The sequence below is a fragment of the Zeus faber genome (genome assembly GCF_960531495.2).
Source record: "Zeus faber genome assembly, chromosome: 18".
Classification (NCBI taxonomy): Eukaryota; Metazoa; Chordata; class Actinopteri; order Zeiformes; family Zeidae; genus Zeus; species Zeus faber.
In genome coordinates, this window is record NC_137210.1 from 13731733 (window position 1) to 13757702 (window position 25970).

General features: G+C 44.2%; 3 protein-coding genes and 1 pseudogene across 4 annotated transcripts in view; all 4 read right to left on the bottom strand.

Annotated features, from left to right (window-relative positions):
• asb11 (ankyrin repeat and SOCS box containing 11) overlaps positions 1–19935 on the bottom strand; it is a gene marked incomplete at both ends in the record, with an annotated part of 142967 nt that extends 123032 nt beyond the window's left edge. The window contains 8 exons of the mRNA XM_080018829.1: positions 13848–13968; positions 14209–14397; positions 18217–18351; positions 18431–18581; positions 18931–19038; positions 19341–19420; positions 19712–19777; positions 19926–19935. Coding sequence (XP_079874955.1) covers positions 13848–13968; positions 14209–14397; positions 18217–18351; positions 18431–18581; positions 18931–19038; positions 19341–19420; positions 19712–19777; positions 19926–19935 — 860 coding nt within the window. The remainder of the gene's footprint in view (positions 1–13847; positions 13969–14208; positions 14398–18216; positions 18352–18430; positions 18582–18930; positions 19039–19340; positions 19421–19711; positions 19778–19925) is intronic.
• On the bottom strand, positions 954–5727 carry xk (X-linked Kx blood group (McLeod syndrome); the record flags this gene model as incomplete). Its single annotated transcript, XM_080019478.1, has 3 exons — positions 5409–5727; positions 2849–3111; positions 954–1867 (listed from the first exon to the last, which is right to left on the bottom strand). The coding sequence occupies exons 1-3, from the start codon at positions 5651–5653 to the stop codon at positions 954–956; spliced, it is 1422 nt and encodes a 473-aa protein (XP_079875604.1). The 5' UTR covers positions 5654–5727.
• On the bottom strand, positions 8249–9868 carry LOC307244329 (lanC-like protein 3; annotated as a pseudogene). Its single transcript has 4 exons — positions 9836–9868; positions 9452–9686; positions 9000–9301; positions 8249–8266 (listed from the first exon to the last, which is right to left on the bottom strand). The product of its transcript is annotated as a lanC-like protein 3 (transcript).
• An 845-nt stretch (positions 19936–20780) lies between the features above and the next one.
• On the bottom strand, positions 20781–25578 carry piga (phosphatidylinositol glycan anchor biosynthesis, class A). The gene is made up of 7 exons (XM_080019436.1): positions 25490–25578; positions 24603–25100; positions 24221–24491; positions 23154–23286; positions 22916–23048; positions 21767–21973; positions 20781–21680 (listed from the first exon to the last, which is right to left on the bottom strand). The coding sequence occupies exons 2-7, from the start codon at positions 25044–25046 to the stop codon at positions 21384–21386; spliced, it is 1485 nt and encodes a 494-aa protein (XP_079875562.1). The 5' UTR covers positions 25047–25100; positions 25490–25578; the 3' UTR covers positions 20781–21383.
• Positions 25579–25970: the final 392 nt, after the last annotated feature.

The following is a 25970-nucleotide window of genomic DNA, read 5'->3' on the forward strand; positions in this document are numbered from 1 at the left end:
TTTTGTGTGAAAAAGACCGACAGAGACTGATACAGCATGGAGCAGTGAAAATCCAAATACATTTCAAGAAAGTATTTCACATACACAGTGGTTTCTGATTGAGACTTTGACCCCAAAACCACTTGAATCCTTTGTAAACGTGCAAAAACGTGATGCGCAGAGAGACGTCCATGCCTTTACAATATGTGCTTTGATGAGAGGACGACCCTCCAACAAACGATAGTGCGTGGAGTGCAGCAACTTGTCTGTTACAACTGACGGGACGTCACAGAAGCAACTAGGGTTGATGATAAAGCTCTTCTCAAGAAGTAAAAAAAAGTAATTGGTCGCAGCCATTAAACTGAGGGAGAAGCTGTACAATAGTGTCACCCCCGTAGATCAGTAGCTTTAAGGGGGGCGGGGTCCTTTAAGGCATGCACAGCCCATACCCAAGTGAAATCCCTAAATACAATCATGACTCCAATCACGCCATATACATCCACCTTTGTGGTCAGTATTACAGCAAATATTATGCAATTCGATACTGGTATGTGAAGCAAACATCTTCCAAGCTCTTCTGGGAAGCGTTAAACAGGTCCACATGGGGCTTTCATCATGTTCATGTTGCACTGACACTGCCAAAGAGGGTGGATTGGTGAGACCGCCCCATATCAGATTCTGATTTGCACTCACAAGTCGAATAAACAAGTACACCGTTTTGTTTTGTGGTCAGTCTCGTGCAGCCGGTTTGATGTCCCATAAATTAATCATTTGTTTGCAGAGGAGCACAGGGTAAAAAGTTGACACTGTAGACGCTGTTTGAGCTTGAGATCATAACGCCCCAAAGTGTAAACTGAACCGGTAGCAGAGAGGGGTCCACGTGGCACTTAAAGGGTTAAGAGAGTAGGATAATTGTCAGAGTTTCTCTGCGCAATTTAACTCCTCCAAATGGCACCTTTATCAGCTGTGAGGCTTTAGGCATTGCAGGAAACACTGTGGCTAATGTCCCCGTTCGTGGCGTCCCTTACTTTGTGATCCGCTTCATGAGGAATGTCAGAGGTGGAGTCGTCCAGAATGTCATAGGTGGTGTTGTTGGGCGTGTCATAAACTGTCTCCTCGGCCGCCTCCTGGCGCAGGGAAGGACCGGCCGGCTCCGGGGCAACCTTCCCAACGGGCCGGTTCTCTGGCGAGGGAGGATCGCAGACCAGACAGAGCAGGGCGGAGCAGTCCCAGAAGCCCTGGGTCATGCTGGATGAGAAAAGCTTCCGGCACGGGTGGCAGAATTGATAGAAGACCAGCATGAAGAAGATGCCGATGGCGTAGGCCACCAGGAGCTGCAGCACGAGCAGCGGGGCGCAGATGACCTTGTAGAAGTCCGTCTTATAGACATACCACAGCAGCAGCAGCGAGGCGTTCTCCACGAAGCGCAGCATGTAGTACACAGCCATGCGGTACCAGTTCAGAGACTTGTTGATAAGGTCCGGGTCGCTCAGCTTTAGCTGCACAGCGGACCAGCAGAACATATTGATGCCGGCGTAGAGGAAGGTGAGCAGGCAGAGGACGATGGTGGTCCCCACCCTGGTGAGCGTCTTTTCAATGTTCTCGGGGAACGGCGAGTGGCTCTGCCAGAACAGCACCCAGGGGTAGAGGAAGAAGACCAGGAAGTTGAGGAAAACCACGGGCAGGACCCAGAGCTGCAGCACGGAGCTGAAGAGGACCAGGACCACGACGCGCGTGGCGATCTCAAAGCTCCGCCAGAGGAAGATGCAGACGTAGGCCATCGGCCGCACATCCACCTCGTAGTCATCATATTTGATCTTGATGGCCAAAATGTTGCAGCGCAGAGCCCCGTAGACGATGGAGAGCAGCGAGATCACCATTAACGTGCCTAAAAATGACAGAGGAGGGAGATATATGAGGGCACTCTCACAACAGCGAGGCCGAACACACATCATTGATCATATTAAGGGCGCACACAATGGAATTAGTGAGCGTGAAATCAGAGTGTCAGGCCAGGAGCAGTGGGACAAAGGATAAAGGAATTTTATGGGATCATTTTATTACATTACATTTAGCAGACGCTTTTATCCAAAGCGACTCACAATTATTCAAACACCGACGGATGCAGCCATCAGGAGCAATTAGGGGTAAAGTGTCTTGCTCAAGGACACTACAGCATGCTAGGAGGAGGAGCCTGGGATTGAACCAGCAACCTTTAGGTTATTAGACCACCAGCTCTACCTCCCGAGCTACCATCCCCACCCCCCCATTTTATCATTTGCTCTAATTCTAAAGCCAGATTTCCCAGTTTGACTCCGTGTAGACCTTCGGTAAATCTCACAACCCCAAAGGAAGGAAGGTACTGGCTCTAACACACGCAAACACACGCAAACACGCACACACACACACACACACACACACACACACACACACACACACACACACACACACACACACACACACACACACACACACACACACACACACACACACACAATCTAAACAGCTAGCCAACAGAATACCAGAGTTTCATTCTCGACATCAGAGGGGCAGTTACATAACACCACTTTGACTCATGTTAACACCATCAGCTTATTTCCAATACACTGCACTAAGCTAATCATCCCACGCGACATTGCAGTCTACTGTATGTTGGGGTGGCTGAGGGACGGACTGCTCTCTCGGTGGAGTGGGATTGAGGGAACAGCAACGGCTGTTTTCCTGTAGCGGCCTTCTCTGGATGGACCGATAGCGCAGAGGCTGAGCGAGGGCTTGAAACTAGATCGAAGGGGGCAGCTCTCTGCCTCCGCTCCTCACGCCCCTCAAAGTGAAACGCACGACGGACGAAAAAAACCCTCGCGACCCTCACCTCTACCGACGGAAACCCCCTGCTGCAGGACACAGATGTAGAGCTGCAGCGTGAGCTGGGGGGCGGAGCCCAGGAAGGCCTGGATGACAGAGGTGCGGGCGAAGGCGGCTCTGTGCGTGAACAGTTTGCCCTCCGCCTGCCCCACCTGCCGCTCCACCTCCTCAGCTTGACCCCGGCGGGGCATCTGCTTCTTCCGGGTGATGCTGACGTAGGGCTCTTCCATGTGGCCCACGCTGCCGTAGATGCAGAAGGCCTCCAAGCACCTGGAGCAACAGGGGGACCATGGGAACGCCGTTAGGCAGCACACAATGAATGTCATAAGTGGTATTGTTGGGTGAGTCATAAACAGTTTCATAAGCATCCGTTTCCCCTTTTGTTGTCCTGTTAAACTTAGTGACGCAAGCAAACACAGAAACATATCTCCAGGCGCTGAGATCCACGCCCACAAACATCCACATTGCTCAGCAGCTACAGCAGATCGCATGGCCGGACAGCATACCGGGTGGGACGCAGTCATGACAGCCAGAGCAGAACAGCATTTCCAAACACTATTAGTATTATCTATTGTTTGAATACATAGAGGGACATAACAGCATGAGCAATGGTAAACTAAGCGTCATTGTCACATTCCTTCAGTAATGAGTGAGGCCCTCTCCCCTGCCAGAGCAGCACTACAAGTGTCTAAACTAAAGTATTTGGGCAGAAGGCCAAATAAAATATGATGAAAAAAATGATGGCACAGAGACATAAACGACAAGGGACAGACTGTAGGATGACAGCCTGACTGCAGCAGTGGAGCTGTTGTCTTGGGTTTCATTCAACATTACAAAATAGGCGCTGCGGAACCCTCAGGCAGGTGACTATCAGCAACCTGTTCGACAATCAGCTTTGCAAACAGTAAACCAACAATCAAACAGTCATTCGGCACAAATATAAGCCAGTATACCGCAGCACGAAATAGTGCTGCGGTAGCCAGTGCGTGACCTAAAAGGGATTAATACAAAACAGGTTAAAACAATTGAAAAAAAAAACCAAACAAACATAAAAAACAGCTGGAATGATAAAGGAGACCAGCACCATCTAAGTTCTGATCAAAGTTTTCACTATATGATACAGTAACGCAGATGGCCTCTGAGCAGATATGTGATATGTAATGTTGTTTTTGACGGATGACACCTTGTGCATTGTGAGAAGAGGAAGTGCTCATGCCCAACCAGGAGAAGAGGCAGACATTCCACTCTGGTTGTGTTTTCAGAGATAAAGAGCCAGTGGCACTGGCTATTTTTAGATCTGGGGGGGACCAAGATAGTGAAGCGTCTTGAAAACTAATCATCGGCTCGCAGAATCAGGGGGGAAATGGGCCAGGCTGGGTCGGGGCCACAGAGGCCGGCGCTAAGAAATCAACAGTGTGCACGCACGCCGTGAGAACCAACATCAGATCCATCTATTCGACTGCTCTGTGAGAGGACGGCCCTGGCACAGCAGTAACTGGCTGACAGAGATCAAGATATATTTCATTCGTTCCCATATTTATTGCTGGACTCACTCAAATCAACAAATTCGAGAGAGCCCCAGGATTGTTTTATATCAGCTGCTGAGTGTGTTTACATATTTAGAGACTGGTTATGTGTGGATCCAAATATCAAAACATATGAAACAACACATTTTGTAGTTTTTCCACATGTTTAGTACCGCCACCTCCATATTAAACACATTGCTGTGGCCTCTGGATGTGGGATTAGGCTCAGATTCCTAGTGCAGCGGCAGATGGCGAGGCCAGTTCGGTGCTTATTTAGGGCAGCACCGGGCCTATTATGGCCTGGGTTTTATAGCACCGCTGCTGTGTACATATTCCAAGGTTCTGCCACCATGGATAAACAAACACCCATTACAGATCAGCCCTTTCCCCATAAACTCTAAAAGGTGACGGGCCTGTCTGCCTGGTCATGCTCGATGTGAAAGGGAACCCGAAAGCAGTGGCGATCGGGGAGATCGTTGAGAAAGATTGTTTTTAACTGTTCGATGAGGAGGAAAAAAAAAAACAAAATCCAAGCCGTTGTGTCCATCCATGAGATATATGTTTCTGATTCATGGCTTTGGCTGCTTACAGAGTTTGGGGGGGGGGGGGTGGTGAGTGGAGGTCTGGGTGGGGGTGGGTAGTCCGCATCAACTGTAAATTCCGTTACACAGAACTCGCCTATGGGCAGTGATCGCATCGATTTGCGCCTTCATTTCCGCACAGAAACGGGGCTGCAGCCATTAGTCGCCACAGCCAGGACACACGGGCACAGGAAGAGAAGCGGGGGAAAAAAACAACAACAACAACAACAACAACAACAAAGCCCCGCGCGATGTGTTCATCGAGATAAATAAACATGCACGCCGCTCATAACAATAATAACAACAGGCCCAAAAATACATCGGACACATTGGAAGAACCGAGGGGCATTTATGGTCATATATGTGGTCAACAACGGATCGTTTGCTGGACGGTGAACCGCAACAGTAAACAGGGCATCGGTGTTGGTGTCGGACCGGCGGCAGCGGAGCGTGCACCGACCTGACGACGGGTCCGAGCTGCAGGATGTGCAGCAGCAGCACGAGCGGTCTGTCCCGGCTCAGGTCCCGGTGGATGAAGGTGAGGGTGAGCTGGACCAGCACGGACGGAACCAGCGCGAAGAGCAGCGTCAGCCCCTGCCACATCTGGTCGCCCGCCGAGCGGTACGTGGAGCTGAGGTACAGAGCCGCCGTGGTCTCGGCCGTGAACAGGGACACGGACACGAAGATGGAGCTGGGGAGTCGCATCCTCGCCGCTCACTCCGCCATCGGGGCCCGAGATCCACAGATCCATTCCATCGGGCATCCCACCGCGGATGGCACGGTCCTGCCCGCACGCCGCAGCTCCTCTCTGCGCCGGGTGTTGTTTTTGCCGCCTGCAGTACCGGGGGGCGGCCTGCAGGTGCCGCTCGCTACGCACGTGTGAGGCGTGCTTCGGAATGATTGGACCAGTGGTTCTCAGCGTGGGGTCCGGGGATCCCCCACCTGCCCCGAGCTTTCCCTTCGTTGGGGTTCAAGGTTGTCCCCGGCAAAGTGAGAAATAGTTCACATTTCACCGTTATTACATTTAAGGGACATCAGCAGCCTTAGAATGTCGAATAAGTGACTGCCACTGCGAGGGTTGGACTATATCTTATCTAACAATAAAAACATTCTGTGACGGGGGTCCCAGAGACAAAATCTTTATCTAATAGGGTCTGTGATGTCATGCTTAGCAAATTGAAACCGGTTGACGACAGGGTCGTTTCTAGCATTTTGAGGGCCCTCTGCAAAATGTTGTTTGGGGGCCCCTATTTTGTGAAATATGCCTCTAAGGGGGCATGCATTAAACATTGAAATGCATCAATCTGTTGCATTTTAGGAGGAAAAGAAGCTAGATCCATGAACAACTCCCCCCCTTAATATATTTTTTTCTTCTCAAATTCAAATCAAACATCTCAAGTTGATCAAAGCGATTTAAACCTAGAGAAAATGATAATAAATGTGGAACACTGGGGCTCCCTTACATCAAGAAACTACTGGAACCTTACAGAATTGACCGAATCTGCATTATAACGTCTCCAAAATGCGCATAAATGAGACAGGTGCAGCATTTTCCTTAAAATGTTCATTTTAAATGTTAGGAGCAAATTTGTTAAATAATCTTAATTCAGGCAAACATTACAACTGATAAATACTGAAGAAATATCCCTTCCCCCTAAAAAAAAAACAAAACAAAATACACGAAATAAAATAAATTAGGCCATATAACAAGGCTCTTGGTTACCAAAGAGACGGGTGATTTTAATTTATAAAAAAAATAAATAAAAAAAAGAAAAGAAAAGGCTAAAATGGCAGCTTGCGGGCCCCCTAGTGGCGTTGGGGGCCAAATGCAACTGCACACTCCGCATAGCAAGAAACGGCCCTGGTTGAGGATGTTTGGATTAGATAACCCCTATAACTTGCATCATGGCCATTTCATTATATTCTGTTCAGGGATCTTCAACGCCGTTCCAGTTTAGGGTTCTTCCAAAGAAATCATTGTTGTTTATTCAGTTTTGTTTTTAATCACAGCTCATATACATCTCATATACTATACTGCTGATGTATCGCCATGTGGGTTTTTTTCTTTCTTCCTTTTGGTCAATCTCAGCCATGAGTTATTTTTCACATTAACTATGAACTACAAACATCTGTAACTCTTCCAACTTGTCAATACTTTTTCCCACTTGGTCCTGTATTAAAACCAATTGTGACTGGTTGAGACGGCAATGGGTGGGACAACAGGGAAATCTGCCTCTTTATATTGGAGGACTACAGTCATTCCTAGTTTTGAACCAATGGCCTAATTTGAGTGGGGTTTTTTTCTAATTCAAAAGGAAAATCGACATTGAGGGCCACATTTGGCCCCCGGTCCCGCCAGTTGAATAGAGTTGAATAGTCACCAACAATAAAATAACGGTTAAAATGAAATAATTGTCTACACACAATTTTCATCTTTTTATTTAGACTTTATTTATCTTCATTATCTACGAGCCTTTTGAAGTTATTCAGAATAACTTCTGTGACTTGAAATGTAAAACAGCACATATAAAGCTAATTCATCCATATCAATAAACACATAATTTAAAATGCTCCACAATAGGCACAAAAAGTACTACTTTGGCTTGGTGTTTCGTGGGTTTAATAAAAAAAAAAAGAATAATAATAAAGCTCAGCCATGTCTCTAAACCTTTCGAAAAGCATTTTAAATTTCTACTCTTCTTTCCCTTAATCTGATAATATGAGAAAGACACAATCCTCCAAAATGCTAGTAATCTGTTCAGCTTGGGGCCCTGCTATCTGAATGTGCATAAAAACAACTGTTTGGATCTAGTGGCAGATCTGATTATCATAGAAAAAACAAATTATAAGATATTATTTTGGCAAATGATCCATGTCCCTAAGCATGATCACGAGTGTTATAATGCACAGTGAGATGGAAAAACAACAACATTTGACCCCACAACCCTATTTCTATGAGTTGTTGCCCTGTCAAACTGCTGCACCGTATACAGTACCAAACCCTTTGTGAAAGGCTTCTCCAATCTGCTCAGTATTTCTTATCAAAAGGATTGGAAAAACCTTTACATTCATTTTGAAAGTCCGCTTAATACATTGCAGAGAAAAATTAGATTTATGACTTTTCAGTGAGGTTTCAGCTGGTGGGGCATTTTAAAGGCGTAATGTGACAGTGATCTGTTTTTTGATTCATTTTGTGTGGATTAGTTTTCACTGCTGCTCATCTAATAGACATTTATGTTAAGTGTACTACTGTGTGACTGACCTGAGAGAAGCAACAAAACGGAGGACGCTGGAATTCATCTACCGTTGCCCGCCCATCTTCAAAACACGCCGACACAGATACAGACATAGAACAACAGCAGTTTTAACCTGGTGCCCGGGACCCTGAAACGAGGTTGATCCATCCTTTCTATCATCGGTTGCAGACATAAAATGCAGGTTGTAAATGATCAGGTTTTAACCGTGCAGAAAGCCTGGTTCGGAAACTAAACAAGATGTTGTGATAGGTGTACAACGTATGTTATAAATAGGGATTTTTTTCGTTACATTATTGAATTATATCTGTATTTTGAAACATTTACATATTTGATTGTCAAATGATCCATCTGCTTTTACATAATTGCCTCCCACCACCTATCATTTCAACTCTCATAGCGGGGTCTGCTATTAAAAAAAGTTCATAATCAATTGAACTGAATACCCATTTCAATAATATGCATTTATCCTCTAACCATTTGGCCTGGGATAAGGATCCTTTTAAAATAACTTTCCAATTTTCTGCTCAACATAACCTGTATGCAGGTTTCTACGTCCGATTCCATCACATTCTCAGAGAACGCTATGATTATAATGTTCTAGAGAAGCAAACGGGTACGACCAATTTGGATTGTCAGACCAGTCTAGCACTAAGGCCCAAGCACTGAACTTGAGGGACAGAAGGGAATGAATGACATCTGTCCAGGTCAGAGAACGCCACGGGTGCCGCTAGGTTTTACACAACAACCGTACGTGTATGTATGTGACAAATAATCTCTTGAACTTGAACTTGAACTTGAAATATACTAAAGAGAGGGAATTCTGATTGGTCAGGCTTCAGGAGGTCAACCAGGAAGCACACTGTCCCCGACAGACCCTCGAAGAGGCTGTAAAGACTGGTCACTGAGCTGGAGCCGGAGCCGCAAACTCCTCGGTGAACAGGAACTCAGTGAACCTTCAGCGGGAAGGAGGAAAAGTTGACTAGACTGGATTGGTGAATTTGAGAGGATATTTAGCGATGGTTGATCGGGATACACGTGGCCAAGTACTGCAGCTTCTTGTTGATCAGATAGGCTTTTGCGAAGAGGTACGCCACGTCTGAGAGAGAAAAATAAAAAAAAGCAAAGTAACATATCAGGGCCAAATGGAAAACATTGCAACAGATTATTTTATGAAACAACCATTAATCGGATGAAATTGTCGGCACAAACACGAGGGCGCGCGGGAATGGACAAAGAGGGCTTTTACCTGGGGCCCCGTGGCACCAGTGCACCAGCTCGTTCTCCCTTTCGACCGTGGCCCCCAGCTCCATGGGCTAGTTGCAGTTCTGCTCCTGGGTCATGAGGAAATCCACGCTCTGCCACACCAGGTCCTTCTCTGCGCCGCTGAGCACGTCCTGGTAGCACAGCAGCACCTGCAGCACGGCCGAAAGGCATGCGGAGACAGCAACACGCCAAGCATATTCCCGTTCGCTGGTCAATTCCTAAATCACAGCACGCTTTATATACTTGACAGTTGTGTTTTTCTTCTGTATTGTCTTTGTGAGATATATGGTTCAAAAAGGTTGACTTCCTGTCAAGTGCATAGAGCACTTCAAGACCACTCTTTGGGGATTGGAATTAGATTACACACTGATTTACACTGCTGGTTGACTTTAATCCTCATGTAGTCTTGTAAAGTATGAACTCCACCAATTGAAAAAGAAAAAAACATCATGCATTTGGTTCTATGTTTCTCAGTTTGGAGGAACTGAAACTTTTAGTGGATTTAAGACTTCCTAGGTTTCTTCCTGAATCCCTGAGAGTGATCAAGAAATTCGGAAAGAAGACCAGGTCCCCAGGGGCCGTTGTAATTGGAAATCATGCAGAACACACTGCTCTTAGATCCAGAAAATACATCTATGTGTTTAAATGTAAGCATTATCAAAAGGGCAAACCTCTGTTGCAGGCAAATCCTGACCGAGCAGATACATGCAACAACCTTTTTCATGACACTCCACGTTAACATCCACATTCGTGGTCCTAATTGTTTCATAACGTCATCAATTTGGGACCAACTTTCTATTACTTGGTATTATTTGTTATCTTTTAAAGTTGTTGCTGTGTCCATGCAGATGTGGCCATGGGGGACCATGCTTACAATAGACTTTATGTTGGAGGATCTCCAATCCTGATGAATCTCTTCATCTGATGCTATCAAGGAAAAGAAGATTAGCTTCACTGGCGGCGCATCGTACACCAACACCCCAGCCCCAGCGTCTGCATTTGTGTACATGAATATAGTTGTTAGATGTTCCTGATTCGACCCAGATGATCTGAAATACAAGCCTGGGCTGTGATAAGTTATAGAAAAAGTCATATAAATGCTATTGGTAACCGACTGACATTTCAAGGTTGTTTTCCATCACCGACCCTCCATACTCAATACCCTCAATAATACAAAATAGTTTGTGAGGATACCGCGGGTATCCTCACAAACGATCTGTATTCCGAGGGAAATGCGCTGGAGGTTTAAAAAAGAAAAAAACTTGGATCCCTGGTCCAGTGCTTTTGGGTCGGTGGAGGTTTGGGTGGATGGGATCCAGGATTGAAGGGTTTTTTGGGCACACGGACCAATATATGATTTCACTCTAAGTAACCTAACTTGCTATTATTTCCACTATTTTTATTTATACCTTTTGCTTAATCTTTCGCTCTTTTTGCAAAGTGTGGCTTAATAGGCGCTTACAGATTAAAGCTGTTGTTATCAAAGTTAAGGGAATGTGTGCGGTATAAAAATAAATGTCATAGTAGGTTTTGATTGTTATGGTCTAATAATATTCCAAATAGTGTCATACAATTAAGCCCATTCTTCTTCTTCTCCTTCGGGCTGCTCCCCACAGCGGATCATCGGCCTCCAACACCTTCTGTTCTGCGCATCTTCCTCCCTTACACCGACCGCCTGCATGTCCTCCCTCACCGCATCCATAAAGCTTCTCTTTGGCCTTCCCCTTTTTCCTCTTGCCTGGCAGCGCCATCCTCAGCCTCCTCCTCCCAATGTAACGCTCATCTCTCCTACACACGTGTCCAAAGCATCTCAGTCTGGCCTCTCTCACTTTTCCACCAAACTGTCCAACCTGAGCTGTCCCTCTAACGTACTCATTCTTAATCCTGTCCGTCCTCGTCACTCCCAATGAAAATCTCAAACATCCTCAACTCTGCCACCTCCAGTTCAGCCACCTGCCTTTTAGTCAGTGCCACAGCCTCTAAACCGTCCTGTAGACCTTCCCCTTCACTCTTGCTGGAACCCTTCTGTCACAGACCACCCCGGACACTCTTCTCCACCCACTCCACCCACTCCACCCTGCCTGTACTCTCTTCTTCGCCGCTCTTCCGCATTATTACGTATTTCATCATCGCACCGCGAGGGGGCGACAGACACTGCGGTGGCTCTCCATGGTGCTGAAAGCGGTGCAAAATCACATAAAAACCAAATCTTATGTACAAACAACTTTATTTAGATACAAATAAAGAACGTAGTTGAATTTAGGAATTAAAATTATAAGACTGTGTGAACAGGATGTGATTTAAGTCAAAATGTAATTGTTGCCAACATACACTGCCGGCAGGTGTTAAATGTTATAAATTAGGTGATTTGGATATGAGATTATTGTTTATTGGGCTGGATTACATTTTAATTTAAAACCACCTTGCTCTTCTCTCATCTCCTATGAATGAAGGAGATTTCTTTTTTCATAAAAGGTTGACTGTCACTGGATATGCCAGTGCCAGTATGGTGGGGTCTCTGTACGAACCTGGGCCTCCGGGGTGGCTTTGGGGCCTTTTACGCTGCTTGGAGGCGCTACCATATAATACCGACCTTATACACAAGAACCAATTTGGACAAGTCCCATACACTCAACGGTGGACATATGACACCTACACACATCACACACACGCCATTTTTCCTGGTCTTGATTAGCGCTGTTTTTTCGATACATGTTGCCGTCTGATGTTTTCTTTTTTCCGTGTATATGTTTGGTTCTGTGTTTATTTGTCTCAACCGCGGTGACTCTCCCCCTCTTAGAGGAGTGATGAGTTGTTTCAAGACCAAAACATGGTAAGATAGTTCTCCAAAGAGGGGGATTAGTGGCGGTTCTGTGTTGCAAAAACTGTGCTCTGGTCATCCTACAGGTTGTCCACAGGACAGAGTTATTGCAGCAGTTCTTGATGATTAAAGAATTAATAAAGAGTTGCACTGCAGGAACTCGAACTCCACTTGCAGACTAACTCTGTCCTAGGTACAATGGCACAAATACTCTGTGTTGTACGCCTAGCATGCTGACAGCACAGATTTAAAAAATAAATAAATAAAAATATTGAAAAAAACAAAACAAAACAAAAAAACAATGCCAAGTGTAAAATACTGTGCGAAGCACAAGGTTCAATTAACACACAGAATGAGTTTTAAATTGTATATTTCAATTATTTTCTGGCCTTGGACAAAATAATGAATAAACTTACAATAAACTCACAATTAGATTCAGACTTAAAGTCAAGTTCACACCTGCCTTCTTCCCACCTGTTGAGAGGATTCACCCCCTGATCCCCCATGGCGCTTTACATCATAATTTCAGTGCGTATACTGTACTTAATGTAACTGTGGCAGTTGCGCCTGCCACACACCACTCAGGTGGCGTTTTCAGGGCCCTCGGGCACAGAGACACAGACGACGATGGGTTGTAGACATCAGTTTATTGCAGAGAGGAGGCTCGTGGAATTAGCCATGAGCAGATGGAACATGTCATGACATGACTCCTATCCTGAGTGAGTGTGAAGATGGGGGTTTTAACCTGTTGCTCATTAGCCCAACCAATAAGAAACCCTCGCCTATTTGTTTTTGCTTGCTGTGAGTCAAACAGAGGATTGGCATGCAGCCCAGGGGTTGTTTTTCAGATCGTCATGAGTCAACAGTGTTAATATAAACCTTTTTTTTTTTCTTGTTTTTTTTACCAATGGCTGTTATTGTTATCATATTGTTTGGATCAAATTGAATGAAGCTAAAAAGAAGATTCATTAAGTGCCTTTGCCGGTTCTATCTCCTTCAGTGTGTGGGAACAGAAAATGTATCACAGAAAACGGTTACAAACAGCTCTACTTCTCCGTGAGCCTTGAAACCATTTCTCTCATGTTGGTCTTTCCTGTTTCCCAACTCTACGAGATAAACTCGGCATTCCCCTGTAAACCAGTGTGTCTGCATTTACAATGTTACGCAACCTAATTAATCTTTCCTGTAAATGTCTGCAATCCATTTTATTTTTATTTTTTCATATTTCATTATGGTGTGGATGGGAGGGATTGAGCAGCCACCCCTGAACTGGATCTAGGTAATTGGAGCAGGGTGGCTGCATACCAGTTGCTTGTGAACCAAAACAATGAGCAACCACCCTGCCCTTTGCAGCCACCCTGCCAAAATGTGTTACGTCAACGTTATGGAATCTTCATTCACTCTTTTACTATAAAAATACAATCTTCGCATCTCAAATGACAACTACAATTTACTAAAACATGCACAAATGTTACCAATATTAACATTATTGAAACAGCGATGTGCTTTTTGATAAGTAATAGCAACAAATATATATAAAAATGTCTACGAGCATCACTGGTAGAGGAGGAAGTCCTTGAGACGGAGTGGGAGGAAGAGGACGGACGCTCGGTGGAGGCGGCTCCTGCCGAGGCTGCGACGGATGGAGAAGCGACAGAGCTGACAGAGAGAGCAGGGACCTGGACGTGGGGGACAGGGGAGAACTGTCAGGATTCCTCTAATGACTACAACATCGAAAATCAAATAATTCGAGACATTTTTCTACTTAAAGGGGTTACAGGGTTGTTGTGACCAAAAGTTAAAATTTTGCCATCCTTAGATACCATGAATCTGCGAGTAGTACTACCTTGCGAATACTAATGAACTTATGCTTTGGTTTTGAATAAAATGCACATACAGTACGCTGTTTTATAGAATACCTCTTTTCTGTAGTGTGGCTCTCACTGCGCTGCTTGGTGCTGCCAGATCCAGGGGAGTCTTCCCCTGTGCGTCTCTGCAACTTTCATCAGCCCCAAAGTCCATGAGCAGCTCCACGACGCCGACTGCTCCCGCTTTGACGGCGGCGTGCAATGGGCTGTCCTGCCCGCAGCCCAGCTGGACATCTGCCCCTGTGTGTGTCAAATTAGCCCTTGTTTAAATGGTTCTTCCTAAAAACACGCTCTCACTGGGCACGTTTTAAGGCAAAAAACTTAATTTGGACAATTGACACAAACTGTCCAGCGCCATCTATTCATTTTGACCAGCTGACTTGCCCTTAAAAGTTAACCACTGTCATGGCGGCTCTGATAATGTGGCAGTTTCAATATTTCTACTGGTATTTCCGATTTCCATCTCGGAGGAGGGGTCAGGAGTGCTCTGAAAAGAAGTGGCTCTAAATTCCTCAATTCAAAGTGATTAAGTGTTTCTCAGCTAAACAGGGGCTCACTCATCTTTCTCAATTTCTGCAGGAATTTTGTAGTTATTATTATAACCTTTATTTGTACAGCACCTTTCATGCACAACACGTAACTTAAACTGCGGTAACTTTTTTCGGTAACTTTGCAAAGTTTTATCAGTATTTCCTGATGCATATGTAGGTCGTGTGAACCAAACTTGGACGACAAAACGTAGGAAATGCTCCCACTGTTCTTTGGGAAAAGAACTGGGAAACGTTTTTCTTCGTTGGTTTCATCTCCAATAATGGTGCAGAGTTGTTCCCTTCTGCTGGTGCTACAGAAAAAATGTAATCAAAGTGCTGCTCAAATACTTCCTGTACACCAACACCAACTGGTTAAAAACGCAACAACAACCCATGTTGTTGTTTATCAGTTAATGTTTCATCAATATTTTTATCTTCTGAACTTAATTCTGCATTATCAACATTATCAATGCACATTCATAATTATCATTATTGTTTTTTGCATTTTTTGGAGCTTTTTGGATTCTTCAATTTTGGGAAGCGGGTTATTCCATTCATTCGTCAATTCTACCTCCTCATATGACTTGTGGAATCACTTCTGAACAATTCCAAAATCAAACTTTGTAATTACTTTACATAACAATAATAAATACATTTTATTTGTGAATATAATGAGTAAATATTAGTTTTAATGACTTCTTCATTTTATTTTTTCTGTTAATCTACAAAAGGAAAATTCAATTTACTATAGATGACTTGTCTACTATAGATTATTTGTCTATATTGTAATGCAGACAACACTTATGGACCTTTAACATTCATTTGGCAGAATTATTATGGAAGAACTTGTCAATACTTGACACTTTCTGCATTTTCATTTAAATCTGCTATGTTTAGCTGTTTGTGTCACGTGGTTGTTTCTTTAGTGTACAATTGGCTGTTCGTGTTGTGTCTTTGTAGGTAGAGGAAAACCGACTCTGTATCAAACTGTATCAATAATGAATCTCATAAATGAATCATTGTTATCATGGAAAATTCTATTGTGAAAATGATCTTGATAGTCGCCCAGCCCGACCATGAAATACGAAAAACATTCTGGTATTTCTGTGAGTATTTACCATTGCATGGCTTCTATTCTTCCAACGCCTCGCTAGATCTTGAACGCATCACTCAGTTGCACATTTCAGTGGATTCTGATCGACGTGGTCACAAGTTTTTGTGGACTACAGTTTTTCATATTTTTCATGAATTCAGCAAAGTAATGGGGACTACAGAGATAAAATATCAATCGAACAGATTGATAACAGACATCTACCAGGTAAGAAGGTACATAAATATATATGTAAACCCATAGTTTGTAATGTCTAACCACTACAGTATAAGTTCCTGGACTTTTTCCAGGCTAAAGTGGACACCATTCACCAACAACTCCTGGTTCCTGCCCCCTCTCCTCCTAACGTGTCCCAGACACTGGCCAGTGTGCCCTCAACTGCCCGCCTCCGCCCGCAATGCTCTATCTCTTCCTTCTCCCTAGTGGATGTTTCACTAGTCTCGAGGTTGGTGACCAAAGCCAAAGCCTCCACCTGCTCCCTGGACCTATGCCAACGGCGTTGGTGAAAGCCTGGCTTCCTACCCTCTGCCCCTCCATCACAGACATAATCAACTCCTCCCTAGCATCTGGTACAGTGCCCCCCAGTCTCAAAATCGCCTCCATCACTCCTGAAGAAGCCTGGTCTAGACCCTGACGATCTTAACAACTACCGGCCGATTTCCAACCTTCCATTCCTCAGTGAGGTCCTGGAAAGAGCAGTGGCCGCCCAGCTCCATCAAACATCTGTCCAACCATGAGCTCTATGAACCCCTGCAGTCGGCCTACAGGGCACACCACAGCACAGAGACCACCCTAATCAAGATCACCAACGACCTCCTCCTCGCTGCAGACTCCGGTAACATCAGTATCCTCATCCTCCTGGACCTTTCCGCTGCTTTCGACACGGTTTCCCACACAATCTTCCTCAAACGCCTATCCGACCTCCTTGGCATCACTGGAACAGCTCTGTCATGGTTTCACTCATATCTATCAAACAGTTTGTCAAGATCAACGGCTCCTCCTCCCCCCACGCCCCGTCCCTCCCTCTCAGACTCCGGGGCTGAAATCCTCATCCACGCTTTCATCACCTCCCGGTTGGACTACTGTAACGGAGTCCTGTCCGGGGTTTCCAACAAAGCCCTAGACAGGATACAGTATGTGCAGAACTCAGCTGCCAGGGTTCTCATCCACACCAAGCCCTGGCAGCACAAAACCCCCACCCTCATCCACCTCCACTGGCTCCTGGTCAAGTTCCGCATCTCCTACTACCTCCTACTCCTCCTCCTCACATACAAATCCCTTCAAGCACTCGCCCCCCAATACCTGTCCGACCTCCTCCACCAGAACACTATATCCCGGAAGTTGCGGTCCTCAAACATGGGTCTGCTGTCCCTCCCCCGTATCAGATTACGAACTTTCGGGGACAGAGCCTTCAGCGTGGCAGCCCCCACCCTCTGGAACCCTCTCCCTCCCGTAATCCGTAATGCCCCAACCCTGGACACTTTCAAAACAACCTTCAAGATCCACCTTTTCACCATGGCCTTCCCCCATTAGTTAGTTAGTTTAGATATTCATTTGTTTTGTTTTTATTCCTCTCTCCCTTAATCTGTCCCCCCCCTTGCCCCTCTACTGTAAAGCGACCTTGGGTTCTTTGAAAGGCTCTATACAAATTTAAGTTATTATTATTATTATTATTATTATTATTATTACAGAGCGACCGAGTCTACACCGCACACGGTCCGAATGGACACTCTGAATCGGAATCTGTACATTTTAGTAAATAGTATGATGACGTCATAAAGCGTCTTACCCTAAATCTCATCTCGTTCATTTTGTTTATGAACAGTGGCATGTCAGTTAAGCAGGACCAGCTGAATATTTGGGATCAGTGTTGTTCAGTTTTCTTACTAATATCTGCTCCATATGTGGATCAATTTGGATGAAATTTAAACCACAACATCCTTGTGACATACTGTTTTAAACGACGCCTCAACCATGTTCATAGCTTATGTCATTGTTGTGTTCCAGATAGTTTTAGCCGGATTGGACATATTTCGGCGGCTGGACCCCTAATAATAATAATAATAATAATAATAATAATATTAATAATAATAATGATAATAAATCAAAACTAGCTAGATACATTTCAAATAAAAATAAATATTCTACTCAAAGCCCTACGGCCTGGACCCCTAATAAAAATAATAATAATAATAATAATAATAATAATTATAATAATAAATCAAAAATAGCCTAGTATGGCGATCAAAGATGACAAAAAGATGTGATGGGAGAAACACTTCCAGATTGCTGGTACTCATTTTACACCATGGTTTTTTGTATTTTTTTCATGAATGTACAATAAAACCCTTTTTCAGATACAGATAAAGTTACAGTGCATGGTGAGACTACAGGGAGGTTAGGAGGATAAATTCTGACCCGAGTGCAGCAGCTGCTCCACACACTCTGTGGCCCCGGCCTGGCAGGCGGCGCACAGGGGCGTCCCTAAAACGGGCAGCTCCAGGTCGACGTAGACTCCATAAGACAGCAACAATTCCAGACACTCTTTATGACCTGACAAGAGAAACAAGATTATACTAAGTACGTTTTTTGGCAATCACACACACACACACACACACACACACACAGACACCTTTCTTTGCAGCCTCATGGATGGGTGATGCCAGATGGTGTGTAGTGTGGATGGTCGGACTGTGTTCCAAAATCAGCCTGACACAAGCAGCGCTGCCACTGCTGCAAGCGTTGAAGAGGGGAGTGGCACCATCTGAGGATACAGCATCCGCCTGCCAAAAAGATCGATGAGAAGCCGTGAGATACCTGGTTGGTCACTGTGTATCCATGTTTGGTAAATTCATAATTTATTTTGAATTAAGGAACACCAACAAATGAAAGTGAAAGTGAGAGATTCTGAGAGAATGTAAAGGGAAGGGATGTAAAAGAGGGAAGGGAAAAGGAAAATATATTGACACAATGAGGGTGGTCCATACAAATTGGCAGATTGTCTGTGCAGCTTCTTATTAGATAGACCTTTTTAACAAGGTTGCTGATTATCTATACCAATACAACAACAAAAAATAAAAATAAATAAATAATTTGCCTTTGTCAGGAAGTTTAAAAAAAGGTCCCGCTTACCTTTGCGCCCTTGTCCAGAAGAAACTTTGCACACAGGTAATGGCCGCAGAGACAAGCCTCGTGGAGAGGAGTGACCCTGTCCATGGTCAACATGTCCACATGGAAGCCCTGGAGAAGAGATGAGAAGAGAGACTTTATTTATTTAGATACCAACAAGTATTTCGATAGAAGTCACTTGAAGTTTTAAAGAACGAATCCTGCAAAACCAGAGAATTCCTGGTGAAATTGTGAAAGTGCGCCAGCCCTGTGTTTGTGTAGGTGTAATAAAAATAAAAGTGTTAAAATAGGTGGGCGGGTCATCTTTTCAACAGTGGAAGTTAGTGTTTTTCATTTAATGATTATCACAGTGAGAACTCATTTTATGCTGCCACTTGTTTTGTTTATGTTGCACAAGCTGAGTGCTGCCTTACCTGTGCTATAAGGGTTCTCAGGTTGAGCAGTCTGCCATGGCACGCTGCATCGTGGAGAGCGGTCCGATCACACCAGGACTCTGAGATGGACAGACACCGGTCAGAGAATGGCTTTGCATTCAAATCGGTATGCACGCTCTCTTTTTTCAGCTTATCTCTCCTCTTGGCGTTCTCACTGGGTTTTCTGGTTCCAGGTCACCCAAACAAACAAAGTTGCACAATGCCATTCTGAAGTTAAAACAATAGTGAAAAAGACTCTGAAAGCTTTGTTTCCCCCTTTCGAGGGAGGGCAGTGGGAGTGATTTTTCTACCGAGAGGTCAGTTTGCAGTTGCGTGTGTGTTCATAATGGTTGCAAGGAAGAGGATCTTACCGGACATGAATGAGTTGCATGGCAGCCCTCCGTAGATGCGAAAGGGCCTCTGCCAAAGCTGTGAATCTAGGAAAAGTTTGAGTATCAGCCATGGTTGAACGCAAACAAAACAGCTCTCTCCAAAAGTGTGCGGTGAGTCAGCCTGCTTCAGAGAGACACAGGTCTGGGTTCTGTCTTCCTCTACTTCTTATCAGAATCAGAATCCTCCCCCGACCTCCTTCCATTGTCCCCGTCCGTGCAGGTACTCTACAGTACATGCATAACAATGGATGCTGGTATTGGTCTGTTATGACTTGAAACAAAGCACTCACACACCGGAACACTCATAAGCTTGGACGTTCTGATGCTGCAGAAAGGGTTCAGTGTGTAGAAGCCCCAGAAAAACAGTAAAGGCATAAAGATAAGAAACTGAGGAATCACAGCTGGTTTGCTGCAAGTGGTTGGACAAAACTAACCAAATAGGTCTTTGGTAAATTATTTTGTAATCATGAAGAATCCTGGATGTAAACAGGGTTCTTGAAAATCAGTCCATTTCCACAAAGCATGCTTTTCCCGACAACAAATGATATAAAACCTAATACTTAAATCCAATGTGTCCAAAGCACTGAACAATACAAAAAGGAAGTTCCCAATGCAACATAAATTTGAGAATATGTGCTGCAATTTCACTGACAATTCCATAAACTGGCGGATTGTGAGTTTTGGTCCTTTTCAAAGTTCATTCTAGTTTGTAGATGTTTTTTTCCGCCTCAACGTGAATGTAAACGTGTCCTGACGATGTGCGAATGGATCCTCATTCTTGGCCTTGAGAGTCTCGGTATCGGACGCCAGTCTCTTTCTGTTAAGCTACTGTTTGTTTTATCCGGCCCGTCTGCATTCCACTGGGTCTTTGTGAAGAAAATTTCTATGTATTGGTGGATTATTTTGTTGGCACAAATACTCTTGGATGAAGACAGGCTCTTGAAAAACAGCCAACAATACACAGTATACCTTTCCAAGGCACCCTAAATGCTTTGTTAATGACAATGACGACAAATAGTGTATAAACATTCTGTAATATACTTTAATAGAGATCCCAGTTTAATTCCTATTCAAGTTGTCTGAGAAGCATCTTCTCAAAACCCCGAGGCCTAAGAAAACAAGAAAGAACTAAAAAGAGAAAAATAAAAACAAGATGATACAACAAATATGCAGAAAAATGCCTTGAAGCGAAGGGAAAACTGTCAGATAAGTTATCGAACTTAGAAATAAGCGCATAACTCATCAAACAATGCAGTCCTGCATTCGGGACCCAGTAATTGGATGCATCAAGGGTTTGGTCATACAATTTCAACAAAAGAAAAAAAATCCTACTTGCCATTATATAAATCCAGTTGTAAATTATAACAAAAAAATGCACTTCCTTGTGTGCCAGTGCAATGTGTGAGTAAAATAAAAACAAAAGCAAATATTAAAATAACAACTTGCATGAAAACCCAAAAATAAATTTGGTTTTAATCAAGCAAGATCTAAAGGTGACTTTAAATGTATCTTTATCAAGTACATTAATTTTAGTAAGTAAATGTAAACATCATGGAATAAACAGGGCTCATTAGTGACTGTGGTACATTTGATCATTTTACACATCAAAACAACATGGGGGCGCTGGGAGGGTGGAGGAGGCTCGGCTCCATTACTCAACTAGAGTGGGAGGAATACCCGTTTCTTCTGCTGGCGTTCTGTCCATTTTAGGGAAAGATCCTTTATGGGCGCCCACTCCTCCGCCCCACAGTCCACAAGGCCCGCTGGCGTCCACAGCAACGTCCATGACCCGATCTGGGAGCAGCCACTGGAGCAGCAGCAGGAAGAGAAAGTCTAAAACCGCCACAAAGGCAAAGATGGAGCCAGCTACCGGGCCGCAGTGTTCCCTCAACCTGAGCAGGCGCCTGTCCAGGGGAAGCACCTCTTCTCCAGCAACCCTGTCGTAGACCTGCGGGGAAGAATCACTTTCTTTAAATAAAAACAAACATAACAAACAAGGAAAGAGCGGGGATGCTAAACCCAAAGAGAACCTGCCTTTTCCGTCCTCTCCGCCACATTTCTCCAGGTGTAGAGGTTTCGCACGCGGGCATGAATGGAAACGGGCGAGGGGACGGAGCCCGAGCGCTGCCGGGCGATCACCATCTCCAAACCCGCGCACAAGGAGCGAACGGTAGGCTCGCAGAGTGTGATTAAGTCCTCCGGCAAAACCTCAGGAATGCCCCCCACTTGAGTACTTACCACCTATTAAAAAGAAAAAAATTAAGAAAAAAAAAAAAAAGGTTATGATTTTTGTTTTGCTTTTACATCCTATAGAAATATTTCCACTTAGCAAAGAAGACATTGTTAAGGGGTGTTTTTTTTTTATTTTAGGAACCTACATCAATTCAAGATGTTGGATGTAAAGAAGCATGAAAGCTATGCCATGTGTCAAAACAGTGAGATACTGTCTTTCCAACAAGTGCCAATCCCATACAGTTGGTAGGTTTAATCTTCCTTCCTAAACCGGAGGAGGATGGGTCTGAGCCACTCCCAAGATTCTTGGGCTGATTTAGTCAATGTTGGTCTATTTTGAATTTGAACGACATGCTATTGTTAGACTGCTTTGTTATCAAAGGAGAGCGAACAAAAGCAAGAAAAAAGGTGTAAAATGTCTGCCACCTCGTGCCACATTGTGTTTTAAAAGGTTTTGCTTTAGGGTTTTACACTTCCACTTAAAAGTGCAATGGTTTTATTTCAAACATCCAGTAGGTTACCCTGTCTTTGCCTTAAGGTGGTCAAATTATCTTGTGAAAGTATGCCTTCTTCTGATTGATATATTTTTTGTCTATGAATTTCAGAATCCTGTATAATTTTATTGCAATATTACAATAATCAAAACCAAAGACCACATCTAGTCTCATCTCATAACAATATTTGAACGATATAATGCCCAGCCCTATAATCAACATCATTTCCGATAGTCATAGGTAGTATATAAGTAGTTCAGTTCATATAAACTATAGAGCATATTCTTCCCGGCATGCGCATTTACTCAACGATGATTAAAACCTGACAAACAAGTACCCTTTCTGGATAGAGTCATCAGAACTTCATCACAAGTGCCACATTTTACCCCCAGCAACCGGGGACTGACAATTCTGGATCAGTGGGTGTACTGGTAGTCGTTTGCCACTGAGAACACACCTGCAGTCCACAGCTGGCTCCCTCTACGATGGCCATGCAGAAAGCTTCAGTTAGCGACGTGTTGAGGAAGATGTGACCCTGTACTAGCACCCCACGCACATCTTTATGCTCCAGAGCGCCCAGTAGACGCACCCTGCAATGAGCAAACCGCAACATGAGAAAGCCACATTCATGCATTAAAATAACACCATAAAGATAAACAAAATAATAAAACAAAATAAACAAGTATGACAATCACCTGTCATGTAGCTGGTATTTCTCTCTCACTTCCTCTAACACAATTCTCTTTGGCCCCTCTCCACCAATGAGAAAATGCAGATCAGGATGTTTGAGACAGAGGTCTGCAATTATTCCACCAAGAAGATCAATTCCTGTAGAATTTAAGAGTAAGTAAACTAAGCAGTATTTATGAAGACCCTCACAAACAGACAATTGGCACTGAATACGAATGCAGCGTAAAATACATATAAACATACTTAAACAAATTGGACGTGAAATGAAAACAAAATCAATATCTCTGAGGAATGTTTTCAACACCTTGTTGAGTCTATGCCACAAAGAATTAAGGCAGTTCTAAAGGCAAAAGGGGGTCCAACCCGGTACTAGCAAGGTGCATCTAATAAAGTGAGTGTATATAGTAATTGATTCAAAGATGTGTGTTTTTGTAAATTATGTGTGTTTTTTCACGTATGTCATTGCTGCTGCAACACTAGAATTTCCCTTTGGGGATTGATAAAGTATCATTATCTAATCCGATCTTCAAAAATTTCTTGGACGGATGAGAAGCACGTCAAGGCAGGAGCCTGACGGGCAAGATCACAGCTGCCCGCCACATTCACACCCACACAGCTCGCACCCCACCCATCACGCAAGCCCTTGGCCTTTTGTATGGTGTACAGAGTACGGAGTATGAGTTTTGCGAAGTGCAACCAGATCAACGCAGGGGCACAGCAGGTTGCGGAGTGGCCACGCTGACACCCCCCCACCCCCCCCAGACCTGACCACAGCATAACAGACCCACCTCCCGTACCCGGAGGCACCCAATCTACAGCGACCAGCCACGGGTGCAGAGCGGCCCACCATGCGCCTCGGCCATGCCGGGCAGCTTCACGTCCCCGGTCAGCCCCCAGCCTCTGGAATATTTAGACTGAGTCCTCAGATACACTATGTGTATAAACACGTTTAAAAATATATATATTTTTACTTTTTACTACAAGTTTTCTGCTGTCTGTTTTTACAGCCTGTAGTAACATGCTCACATTTTTAGACAACACACACATCCTAGACAAAACAACATGTCCGTACCTTTGCGGTACACGAGTCGGCTGACCACAACAATAGTAATCCGGCCGTCTTGCCGCTGAGAGGGGTCAGGGGTGAAGTCAGTGGGGTCGACTGCATTGGGAATGACGGACACTATTTCGGGGTTGAGTGTTGCACGGAGAACCGTGTTCTCCTTGCTGGTGTATGACACACACACAATGTGGTTGGTGTCACAGAGGGTCACCGTCAGGAGCTTATTAGTCAGCACTGAGCTCACGTCCGCAAACCCAAAGAGTGAGTGGTCAGTGAAGACCTGCAAAGAGCAAGAATTTTTATGGTGATGTCAGACGGTAATACACATTACACAAACAGGTAAAAGTTAAACAAAACATTAATTTTCCTAGATCAATTTCCAGTTACGCACCGTGTTAAGGCCCATAGTCTTGGCATGGAACAGTGCATCGTGGCCCATAGCAGAGAAGGAGCTGTGGGCGTGCACCACAGTAATGCGTTCCCTGACAAAGACACAACGCAGCAGTGGCATGCTGTGGAAGCAGGTGGTGGCTGTCGACTGGTTGTACATCACCTGCAGCGGAAGGTAGTACACCTTCAGCCCGTTGGTCAAGTATCTGACCCCTTTCCTCCTGCCGTAGGCGTGGGTGGCGATCACAACCTTGTGTCCCTTTTCTATCAGACACTGGGACAGCTGGTAGATGTGGCTCTCCACTCCTCCCATGTTTGGGTAGAAGAAGTCGGACACCATGCAGATGTTGTGCTTCCTGCTGGGAGCCGGAGCTGCTGAGGCTGATCCAGAGGAACTCTTTGATGAAGGAGCACCAACGGCAGCCCCCCTCCCTCGTTGGCCCATTGTAGATTTTTTGGACTTTGTTGGTCTCTCATGCAGCAAGTCTCAAACATACGACTGAAAGATTATTTAAAAGCACTGACAATTAGTTGGAATGTTTATATTTTATATGTTTTTAGACTGTTCAGCATTCTTTTTTTAATTCTACTCATTTGTCTGCACAAAAATGCGCCGTCTATTACCAAGACACATTCCTTGAAATAAAAATTGACATGAAAATGTACTTGGCCTTATAAACAGAATACATTGTACCTATGTAACATTATTTATGATTCCATGTCAGACTTCTGAAAAATAATCGTGTGAACAATGACCTGCTGTGGTTCCAAGTGTAAGTACTGACGCCATACTCGCATATTTATAATCTGTCACTACTCGTACAACTCGTTTACTCCTTGGACGCTTCCATCATGACGTTAATAATTGGTGTAATTCGTTGGGCTTACCGTCTTTAAATATTTAGCACCTTTCCAGTGAGTGAAAAACCACAATATGCACATAGCGCATATGTGTAGTAGCATAGCTGTTAGCGTAATAGCCCAGCTAACTATTTGGATCAACCACTTCCTGGTTTTGGATCACTTCCCGGTATGAAGCGTGACGTCCGAACCCAGTCAGCCAATCACTAAAACAAGCGCAGCGATGCATGAAAGTAATGTAATAAAATAGAATAGCTTTGTTGTAATTGTACAAGTACAACGAAAATAATTCTGCAGCTTCCGTAATCGATGCTATTAAAAGAAAAAAAAACAAAAACAGTAAATAGATAAAATGGAACAATAAATAACAAACCAGTTATTACTAGCAGCAAAGCCAGTATAGTACAGTAGGGCAATGTAGATATGGATTATTCATAAAAACACAAAGTGGATGATGTGTTAATGCCTGACAACTGAGGTTATTAACAGAAAATCCGGATAGTAACAC

Excerpts from the sequence above, each read along its gene's own strand:
- piga (XM_080019436.1), bottom strand. The coding sequence starts at position 25,046 with ATGGGCCAACGAGGGAGGGGGGCTGCCGTTGGTGCTCCTTCATCAAAG. Across the intron at positions 24,492-24,602 it reads AGACTATGGGCCTTAACACG|GTCTTCACTGACCACTCACT; the intron begins GTGCGTAACTGG and ends TGCTCTTTGCAG. Across the intron at positions 23,287-24,220 it reads CCGACTCGTGTACCGCAAAG|GAATTGATCTTCTTGGTGGA; the intron begins GTACGGACATGT and ends TAAATTCTACAG.